Genomic DNA, 11,554 nt, shown 5'->3' with positions numbered 1-11,554 from the left:
GATTCTAAAGAAGGAGGAGTAAAACTCAACACTAACGACGCAACACCATTTTGCTTAGCAACATTACCAGGAAAGGGGGGGGGGGGGGTTTGGGGGGGTGGTGCAGCCCCCCCAAGTACCGGCCGGGGGCAAAGCCTCCCGCATGTTAATCAAACGACACGCAAAATCTGCATGTTTAGTTTTGGTTAGATTAATTTCACTTTTAATAAATAACTTACTTTGATTCTAAAGGAGTAAAACTCAACACTAACGATGCAACACCATTTTGCTTAGCAACATTACCAGGAGGGGGGAGGGTTTGGGGGGGGCCAGCCCCCCCAAGTACCGGCCGGGGGCAAAGCCTCCCGCATGTTAATCAAACGACACTCAAAATCTGTATGTTTAGTTTTGGTTAGATTAATTTCACTTTTAATAAATAACTTTGTTTGATCCTAAAGGAGAATTAAATAAAAACTCAACACTAACGACGCAACATGTTTTTGCTTGGCAACATTACCAGGTGGGGAGGGGGGGGGGGGGGGGGGTGAGATTGGGGCGGCACAGATGCTAAGTTTGAATAAGGCATATATATCTGCAAAAACCGTATTCAAATCGGAACAGTAGTTCTCGTGTTAAAGAAAAAAGTTTTATACAAAATCTTGCCCCCTCTTTTGTCCCCTTAGAGGGGTGAGGGGAAAAATTTTATACACCAGATATTAAATTGTAAAATACAGTTTATAATATGATGTAAGTTTATTCAAGAAAAAAGTTTGATACAAAATCTGCCCCCTCTTTGGTCCGTTTGAGGGGTGGGGGGGGGGGGGGAGAATTCTATACACCAGATATGAAGTTGGAAGAAGACAAATATATCTACGAAAACCATATTCAAATCGGATCAGTAGTTTTCAGGTAAAAAAAAAGTTTGATACAATATCTGACCCCCTCTTCGGCCCCCTTAAAGGGGTGGGGGAAAAAATTTATACAACAGATGTTAAGTTGGGAGAAGACAAATATATCTGCGAAAACCGCATTCAAATCGGAACAGTAGTTTTCGTGTGATGCTGGAACAAACATACAGACAGACAGACAGACAGACAAAAAACTAACCACAGCTTTGGCTTCTATAGCGATGTAGTAACAGCCCTCGCTTATTATTTTTTGGATATCTTTAATGTACAGAATTTTCATTTCTACAGTTTTATTATATGTATACAAGAATTGCTCGTTTAAATATATAAGATAACCGATGTCGACTGTACATCTTGTTATCAAAAAACGCAACCACTATTTAAGTCGACGATATTAGAATTCGCCCATCACTTAGCACCGCATAATTTGAACGATAATGTTCGGGCTTGAGATACTAGCTGGATTGTTCGCTCTACTCGTGGGCTTACATTACTTTTTCACGAGACATTTCAATTACTGGAAGAACAGAAATGTGAAGGGACCGAAACCGACCGTATTCTTCGGTAACCTAAAAGATTCCACTTTGAGAAAAGAGCCCCTGTCTCTCGCTTTCAAGAGGATTTACGATGATTATCCAAAGGAGCCGTTTGTGGGCATCTACACGATGACCACACCGAGTGTGCTCATCCGAGACTTGGACCTCATAAAGCACGTGATGATCAAGGACTTCGATATGTTCGAAGACCGCGGAGTGGAGTTCAGCAAGGAAGGCTTGGGGGCAAATCTATTCCATGCCGATGGAGAGACATGGCGCGTCCTGAGGAATCGCTTTACACCATTGTTTACAACTGGCAAGCTAAAGAACATGTTGTATCTGATTACCGAACGTGGAGACAAATTTTTGGATTACGTCGAAGCCATCACCACTAAGCAACCCGAGCAGTCAGTGCATAAGCTCATTCAATTATACACTGTCACCACCATATCTGCTTGCGCATTCGGATTAGATATCGACACCACGGACAGAAGTGATGCGATTTTAGCCACCTTGGACAAAATAGACCAGATGATATTCCACAGGTATTTTCTTCAAGAATTCGACATGATGTTCCCTGGTGTCTTGAAGGTTTTGAATTGGTCGCTATTCCCGAAATTCCTTACAAACTTCTTCGAAGAATTAGTGACGAAAGTCGTCACCGAGCGAAATGGAATGCCGACTAAAAGGAACGATTTTATGGATTTGATTTTGCAATTGAAAAATGAAGGTGACGTGACGGGACCTAAAAAGAACGAAAATAGTAAAGATTTGTCTCTCGAGATCACAAATGACGTAATAGCTGCCCAAGCGTTTGTGTTCTACGCAGCCGGATACGAAACGAGCGCTACGACCATGACATTCATGTTGTACGAGCTGGCGAAACATCCACACATACAAGACAAGCTATGTCAGGAGATAGATGAAGTGCTCGCGAAATCAGACAATCTGGTCACATACGATACTCTCACTCAATTGCCGTATATGGATAAAGTTTTCGATGAAACTTTAAGGATGTATCCTCTGGTAGATCCGCTTCAACGCAAGGTGACACAGCACGACTATACGATACCTAATACCGATGTTATTATAAAGGAAGGTCAGACTGTATACGTATCAGCGATGGGTATTCATCATGATGAAACTCTATATCCGAAACCAGAGGAATTCGATCCGGAGAGATTTGATCCGAAAGTGGCAGCAGCGCGACATTCATGCGCATATTTACCTTTCGGCGTTGGACCCAGAAATTGTATTGGTAAGTACTGATTTCTTACCACCGCTTAAGTATTCTTAAACACTTTTAGACAATAAATATAACTAAATAGCAAATAGAAAACAAATATAGACAATAAATAGAAGTTAATGCAATACTATTAAATAGCAAACAATAATAATTAATATAAGTAGTTCTTCACATCATAGGGACTGCAAAATGGCATATAATAGAGACCAAAACATTTCTAATATCAGTAAAAAGGACAAAAATCTACATCTATCTAAAACATTTCGTTTATTTGAAGTAGTGTAAATTCTATTTAACAAGAAGTTATCATTAATACGTAAATACGTGTGCACAAAGGAAATTTAGGAAACCTTTTTTTTTAACATGGGGAAACCCCATGGTGCTCCACTCATCGCTTAAGGCAGAGTTGCGGCTACTATAGAACCTACTGCAACTCTACCAGATAAAATGTTCCCCTTTTACAGTGCAACTTTTTTGTTTTCAGGAATGAGATTCGCAAAAGTCCAGTCCAGAGTCTGTATCTTGAAGCTGTTATCTCGTTTTCGAGTGGAACTCGCCCCGAGTGAGAAGGAACTAACATTTGACAGCTCAAGAGTGATAATTTCACCCGCTCAGAACTTTAAACTCAAGTTTGTGCCACGTAAGAAGGTTCAGTAAAGGTTTAAGACGCCAGTTTGAGTTAATTTTGGATTGAATGTAATTCTTCGTATGTATGAAAGAGAAAAAGCACTGGGTACACAGACTGCTGGAAGTAAATTTAAGGGTGCTTGCTCATTGGCACGGGAGTCTGCCACTATATTTTTAACCGACTTCCAAAAAGGAGGAGGTTATAATAATATGTTCGGCTGAGGATTTTTTTATAGTATGTATCGTCAGAAAATACTTGTCAATTTTGATTGATGATGAATTGGCAGATGTCCATCTCCTACCTTTTTGGTCGACCAATGTCAAATCCGACCAAGTGGCGTAGTGAACTATTAATAATTTAGTTTATCTGATTAATTTTATATTATGTAAATACCTACTTATCTTATCGGAGTTATTAATATTAATCATAATTTAATGAGACACAAACTGCAATAATAACACTCAAATGGTAGTATTTGTAAATTATTCTAAATTATAATATTTTTAACGTATTAGTATATATATATTTTGAAAAAGGCCTAACGCTACTAACACAACTTTTTTTTCTAACGTACAAAATCATTTTTATCTGTGTTAATTAAAATATGGACATGTGGAATCGGGGGGCTTAGCCAACACGATTTCTTATAATAGAATCGCCGATCAAAAATGTATGAATTGACATAAGCTGAAGGCGACATTCGACTCATATCATGTCAATTCCATACAATATTTTGATCGGCTATTTTATAAAGAAGCGATAAAAAATGTGTCTAATATCAATCTTAATTCTTAGCTCACACTTGGATTATGGATAGCATTAATTTCGTCGCAAATGAAAGACATAAGTAACGTTAGGACTATTTACACCTTTTAAAATCTTATCCTGATTGATGACTCGTTTACATAAGATACAATTAATATCCATAAACGTGCTAATGCTATCATAATTTTATCAGGAGCCAAAATATTTGTGATATTATTCAATAGCAGATTTGCAATGAGATTAATAATTGCAAAAGTGACAGAATTTTGTTTTTTTTTATTGTTTTTTAACATTTTCATCAACCGCCCCCTAAATTAGGTGTCCTTAGCAGACTTTAAGGCTTCAGTCTCGAAAGCAGCGGGAAGCGGGGCGGGAGCGGCGGTGACGCGTTACAATAGTGTCTAAGATTTATATGGACGCTGCTTTTTGAGGCCGGTCCATAATCTCCCGCCCCGCTGCCGCTAATTTTGAGGCTGAACCTAACCTTAGGATACAATACATTTTTTACCAATAATACTTGTAACTTGTCTCAACTTAACTCCTTAGGTTCAAGAGAATTAATAGACATGCAAGAGTTGGTTAAAAGTTAAGATAATAATATATAAGTACTTACTTGATTGCCTCTAAAGGATACTGAATGTTGGGGGATAATCTGTAAAAGAGTGGATTTCAACAATTTGCATTTTTTATACAGGGTGTAACAAAAATAAGTGATAATACTTTAGGGTGTATAAGTGTTCCTTGTAGAGAGTTCACTGTGAAAGTAGCAGCGCTGAACGACCAAAAATTTTTTTCACTTTTGTATGGGGAAACTCGTGACGTTAGGGCCCTTTCCCATACAAAAGTGAAAAAAAAATTCGTCTTTCAGCGCTGCTACTTTCACAGTGAACTCTCTACAAGGAACACGTACACACCCTAAAGTATTATCACTTATTTTTGTTACACACTGTATAATTTTGGTGGAAATTTTTGTTTCCACCAAAATTAGGGATTAGGTGTTTACGGGAAACTGGTACAACAACCACCACCTAGACGAGTTAGCTTGTGGCAGAGTGAAGTGAATGGCGTATTTTTTACGCTTCAAGAATCAATGGTATTTTGTAAAAATAATGTTTTACACACAAGAGTACCCACCAAAAATTTACCCACCAAAATTGGATTTTGCGAGAAAAATAATATTTAAAAAAAACTACGCGCACTAAAGTTATAGCACATTAACTTAACTATAAACAAACCAAAACTCTACCGATATTCAAAATAACAGTATGATATTATTATTACCTTACTTAAATTATCCTACATATAGGATAATTTAAGTACACCAAAATTGCATAAAATCGGGTGTTTTGTGATAAAACGGTTTTCTTTCATTTCTGGCTGGAAACTTGTACGACCCAGCCCACAGCCACCTCCTAGACTGGTTAGCGTGTGGCTGAATGAAGTAAATGGCGTATTTTTTGTGCTTAAGGGATCAATGGTATTTCTATACCTTGCTAATAACATATTTTTACACTGTGTAACAAAAATAAGTGAAAATTCTTTAGGGTGTGTACGTGTTCCATGTAGAGAGTTCACTGTGAAAGTAGCAGCTCTGTAAGACATTTTTTTTTCACTTTTGTATGGGCAAGGGCCCGAGCATCACGAGTTTCCCAAACAAAAGTGAAAAAATTTTGGTCTTTCAGCGCTGCTACTTTCACAGTGAACTCTCTACAAGGAATACGTACACACCCTAAAGTATTATAGCTTATTTTTGTTACACCAAAACAGCAGGCAGCAAAACGAAAATTTGTTGTGTAAATAATTTTATTAGCAAGGCGCTATTATTGCATTAAATGCTAGCTTGTACCATCGAAAAAATTGATTCATAGGCAGTTGACAGACCAACTTCATTTGGTCGAATTATGTCAATTCAATGTACTATTATAGTTTGTGATTCGAAGTGAGATAATAGTACAAGTTTGACAAGATGCGTCAATTTACGTAGGTCCGCCATCAGCCAATGAATCAACTTCTCTGTTTTGTTATCATTTGTATGATATCACACGAGTACACTAAAATAATATGATTGTTTTTAGCTTAAGGTGACGTTAAAGTAAAAAACCGTGTTGACTATGTTTTAGATTGCTTGTTTTCTATGAGCGGCCGGCCCGGCCTTTCATAGAAAACAAGAAATGGAACAGCAAGAAATGGAAAGGGCGTAACGTAAGCGATTAAATTGTTTTGGTCGCGTAATTTAAAATCATAAATATATTTCATATAAGCTATGGGCAAATTAAAGTGTATGCTTGAACCAATCTATGTACAAATTTTGGAAGCTTAAATCACTCTCCTCTGTTGGCAAAATTAGAATCCCTTTTTTTACAGAGGTCTTTTTGATTGATTATTTGGGCTATAAAAGTTGACCAATCGTGTTATGCTATGGGTAATTTAAAGACAAAGGCATGATGAATACTGACAATGAACTTTAATTTCTTAGCTTTAGTCATTGCTGAGAAAAATCGATATCGCTACAGCCAAATTATCAAGGCGTCGCCTTAAGCTTAAGTAAATAAAAACGACATGCGGAATACTTAAGGGGCCGGGTGCCATCGAAATTCTCATACATACGTTATACCAAAATCATTTACTCATACGAAAATATTAACAATATGTTTGAGTTATTTTTCAGCTTAAAATAGTAATTACCTAGGTTGGAGAATTTCGATGGCACCCGGCCTCTTAATGGTTTAAAATTCAAACTTAGATTGACCTTCACCGAGCTGATGATAAATTGAAAAATATTTAGTTTTTAAGAAAATAGATGAGGTTAGGTATGTCTGTCCTACCTCTTCACGCCCAAACCGCTTAACTTTAAATTTGGTATGGAGATGCTTTGAGTCCCTTGAAAGGACATATTATGAATTATGATATTTTTTGTCACGGAAAAATGGTTCCCGCGCGGTAAACGAGTTTTGGCGCAACGGAGTTGCGGGCGTCATCTAGTTGGAGTTTTCTGACATTATACAGTGTGTAACAAAAATAAGTGATAATACTTAAGTACGTGTACGTGTTCCTTGTAGAGGGTTCACTGTGAAAGTAGCAGCTCTGAAAGAAACATTTTTTTCACTTTTGTATGGGCAAGGGCTCGAGCGTCACGAGTTTCGCCATACAAAAGTAAAAAAAGTATTATCTAAAGTATTAGGTATCACCTATTTTTGTTACACCCTGTATACTAACCAAGATATTATATCTCAATTCTCATGTAAATGTCATCAGACAATAAGCTAATGTATTTTTATCTCAATATAATTAAAGTTATTTTAGAGTAAAACTGCTCTATGAATACAAAACAAATTATTATTTAGCGTTTTCTGCTTGATATCAAGGCTATTTGTACACTGACGCCACGATTCCCGAAAAACGGCCAAAAAACGATAAAACAAAATCGTTAAACTCAAGTGCTTTAAATAATAATAGCAGTCGCTTTTCAGCTATATCGGTATCAGTGTCAAAACAGCTTAATTAAACTGTTTTTCAAGTAGTACCTACAAATATAAGTATTTATGATACTTACTTGCATTTTTTTTCTAAGCAGTATTTCTATTAAATTAACTTCTATTTTAAATATAAATAATTCTTTATTTATTTAAAATCGTAGGTAAGGTCAGGTGGGGTAAGAGGGACGCGGGGGGAAGAGAGACTGTAACTAATAACAAGAAAACTATAACGCCGAGCTACATAGTGACTACGTCAATAAAACAGTATTAGGCGTAATTCATATATTCTTGAATAGATGAAGCTACAACACGGCAACTAAGCGAGTAAAAGAGAGAGAAAAAAAAATCCGTTTTTAAACTTAAAAAGCCAAGTCAGACAGGTGTTCCTTGTTTGTTATTAAAATATTAAAAACATCAGTTCTGCGGTTGATTGCTAAGGAAAGTATTACGTTTAATCTTTATTTTCTACGTATTGCATTGTTTGTAGTGTCTGTTTTTAGTGCTTTTTCGAGGTCAATAAAAACATAAACTTTAAAATGGCAAGCTGGGAAAGAGGAACGACTATACCAGGTTAAGAGAAACATAATATGTTCCTCTTTCCTGGTTTCAAGGGGTAACAAACATTTTTAAAATCCGCTAAAATACCAGCTGACTTTTAAGTACTGGTTTGTAAGATGAACCTACCTATTTGTATGAACAACCTTTTTTATGGGACCAACTTTCGTACCCGAAATAAAAAGTCAGCTGTTCCATACAAAAGTATCGATCAGCTGTGACCAAAATGTATGAAATAGTAGATAGAGAGTATATTCATTTAATACCAGAAAAAGTTTAGCACCTCTGACCTTACCTATATGTTCCTGTTACCCCAAATTTCGTTTTTGTATGCTTTCAGCCTAAATAAGGCCTTTTTTTAAACTAGGGAAGGTTTCATTCCCTGAACTCAAAGAAAATGATTAATACATGCTATATAAACACTTAAAAACATGAGTAATTACTTAAAATATCGAGCGTTTCTCTTACCCCAAATCTCGGGAAAGAGGAACTTTTTTATGACCTAGCTTTGTTGCTAAATTGTGCCGTAATTATACGTACAATCTAGTTCTGTGTCAAAAAACATGTAAGTATATTTCAAAAGCGAAGATTTGTTTCAATTAATATCGAAATAAATGTATAGTTTTGACAGCTGAAGGCCAAAATGTTCAAAAACCAGTAAAGTATGTTTCTCTTACCCCACCTGACCTTACTTCAAGATTAGACCGGTTTTTTACTAACTGATTAGAATTCATAAATTAGGATCGGTGCAGACACCACAACTGTGATCGCCGTGCGTTTAGTACTTAGACAGTTTTTACTTGTCTTGCATGGGCGTACCGAGGGGGCAAGGGGGGGGGCAGCAGCCCCCCCTGGATCATGTTGACGTCCCTACTTAGTATATTATCTAGTACTTTTATCTATAAAAATCAATACAATATTTTTCCAACTAAAAATTATTAATTTTTTATTCTTTATAAACACCTAGCTACCCAGAACCTGGGTACGCCCATGTTGCCTTGTAATAATGAAATATTAAAATTATTATAGGTATGTAAAAACTAAAATAAATAGTTGTACACTATTTTAAAAAAAATGTCAAATAAAATAATTGGTCATCTCTTTGTTGCTCTACGAAATATAAAACCATACATCGTTTTAATTTATGTTGTACTTACTTGTTACCTTGTTATCTTTATTAATTCTTGGCACATTAGAGCCATGACGCCATGACGTGCGACGCGGGGCGCCTGACCTGTGCCGCTCCGGTTTCCTACATATAAAACCGGCCAAGTGCGTGTCGGGCCACGCGCAATATAGGGTTCCGTAGTATCCCTAGTTTTTGATAATGTTTGTATAGTTAATAAATATGCACTTATAACGTCGTGTTTTACACTACTAACAACATCATCTCAGTTACGTTCAAAAGAATTAAAACGAACCTTTTTTAGTTGATCGACTATTACTCAATAGCTTTTATAATCTTCTGAGTTGTGATGGTTTTCCTTTTAAATTCAGCACGTTTCCTCCTCCCGTGAATTTTTTCACATTTCCAGAAGCAACCGCTGGTAGAAGGGGGGGATACTGGACCGTGGCCGGTCTGCACCATACCTTATGTTTAATTACTCAGTTTAATAATGTAATAAAGTTTAATAATTTATATTTTACTTCTTATCGCTAAGAGCACTTACAGACAAACGGCACGTGTCAGCGGCAGTCGGCACGCGTCGGCGGCAGTCGACGGCACGTGTTGGCGGCAGTCGACGGCAACCGTCGACAGTTTATCACGCTTGCAGTTGTGACGTACCACGTAAAGGTAAGCGTCCACAGATCGGTATCGTACGCAACGGACGTCTCGCATCTAACGGATAATTTTTTCACAGTACGTCCACTGTATCGGCAGCGTACGGATTACCGACTTTTCCATCCACACCCCCCTTTTAAGCATTCATTTACCTACTAGGCTAGTCGGTAATCCATACACTGCCGATACAGTGGACGTACTGTGAAAAATTATTTTTTCTCGTGTGGCAACATTTGTGACAATACATTAGTTTTTATCTCCCGATTAGAAAATTGTATTTTATTATTTTAAATAGTATTATAAGTTAACAAAGTTTATAAAACTAGTCCTATGTGTGTAATCTTCAAGAAAAATAAATAATTCATTGGCTAGTGAACTTTATTGTGGACTTCCAGCAAGTTGTAAAGTGACAGCTGCCGGCACCTAACGAACTTTGCGAAATCAAAGTGGATGAATTTTGTTCCTGATATTCTGCGAATAACCCGGGGAGTATAGTGCTTCATATACATACCACTTCACCTACTGCTCAATATAATATAGTATTAAGTGCCTTACACTATACAAAACTTACCCTGAAATAGTTACAAGGAATGACACTTTGGCTTTGTTAGTTCTCTCTTAGCTTAACACTTGTGGAAGCTTAAAAGATGATGAACATACACTAGCCGACTCATAAACTCAAAATATTGTAGTTTTTAACATAACTTAACTGTCTTTAACTACTTACTATAAATTTTATGTAAAATATTATGTACCAGGTACCTACATACATTCAGTAACCTATACAAATTAGCATTCTCATAGGTTCTACTCAGTTCAGTTCATCTCTAGGCTTAACTGTTGTTAAAGCAAAGTAGATGATAAAAAACATACATTATACTATAACTCTATAACATTATCACAATAAAACAATATATTAAGTATAAATAATATTATTCTAGTCTACTATTCAGACTAACATAGCTTGTCACTCTCAAATTTTCATAATACAATTAATGTTATTTGAGTATTTGACATTACCTATATTAAAGTACAGTATACACAGATTACATTCACTACTTTAATCTGTCTATACTATCTTTCTTGTTCCTTTTTTATTTTTTTTATTTCTTAACTTCATTTTCATCTCTTCATTTTGCTTCATTAATTTCAACATTTTCCTGTGTACTTACTGTACAACTGAAACAAAGTTTGGGGCTGACAAGTAATACTTGGCAGCAGGTGAGCATTTGCTTTACAACTTCACCCCATAAAATAATTTCTGTATTCAGTTTCAGATATCAGGAATAAATTAATCTGCAAAATGATGACACGTTCAAATGTAGCCCGTCGGACAGAAGAACAGCTCCGAGTTGCTCTTCAGGAGCTAAAGGACTCTAAGGACCAATGTCAACAACTACTATTTGAACGTGATGAGAGTGAGAAAGAAATGCTCATAATTTTGGAAAAAAACGCAAATTTAAAAGTGGAGCTTAGTAAACTGAATCAACAATATGAACTTATCTGTGACCGTAACTCAGAACTACAAAGTGTCGTGGACAGTTTTGATAATTGCAGATTAGAGTACGAACAATGTTTAGAGGACACACATAATATTAAAAAGAAGCTGCAGGATGCACAGGATTATATAAGGTCCCTTGAGAATCAATTAAACTCAAAAAAATCTGAAGAAACGCAA

The 11,554-nt window shown here is 36.4% G+C and overlaps 1 protein-coding gene across 1 annotated transcript; it reads left to right on the top strand.

Annotated features, from left to right (window-relative positions):
- The first annotated feature begins 1,305 nt into the window (after nucleotides 1-1,305).
- Nucleotides 1,306-3,513, top strand: LOC121734050 (cytochrome P450 6B5-like). Its single transcript, XM_042124454.1, has 2 exons — nucleotides 1,306-2,681; nucleotides 3,154-3,513. Exons 1-2 carry the CDS (start codon nucleotides 1,325-1,327, stop codon nucleotides 3,324-3,326), a joined length of 1,530 nt encoding a protein of 509 aa, XP_041980388.1. The 5' UTR covers nucleotides 1,306-1,324; the 3' UTR covers nucleotides 3,327-3,513.
- The last annotated feature ends 8,041 nt before the right edge of the window (nucleotides 3,514-11,554 follow it).

The sequence above is a fragment of the Aricia agestis genome, chromosome 15 (genome assembly GCF_905147365.1).
Source record: "Aricia agestis chromosome 15, ilAriAges1.1, whole genome shotgun sequence".
NCBI classification, from domain to species: domain Eukaryota; kingdom Metazoa; phylum Arthropoda; class Insecta; order Lepidoptera; family Lycaenidae; genus Aricia; species Aricia agestis.
The sequence above is the reverse complement of the archived record's forward strand: the minus strand, read 5'-3'. Positions and strand labels throughout refer to the sequence as shown.

Coding starts and splice junctions, on each gene's coding strand:
- LOC121734050 (XM_042124454.1), top strand. CDS start 1,325: ATGTTCGGGCTTGAGATACTAGCTGGATTGTTCGCTCTACTCGTGGGC. Junction 2,682..3,153: donor TGGACCCAGAAATTGTATTG/GTAAGTACTGAT, acceptor TTTTGTTTTCAG/GAATGAGATTCGCAAAAGTC.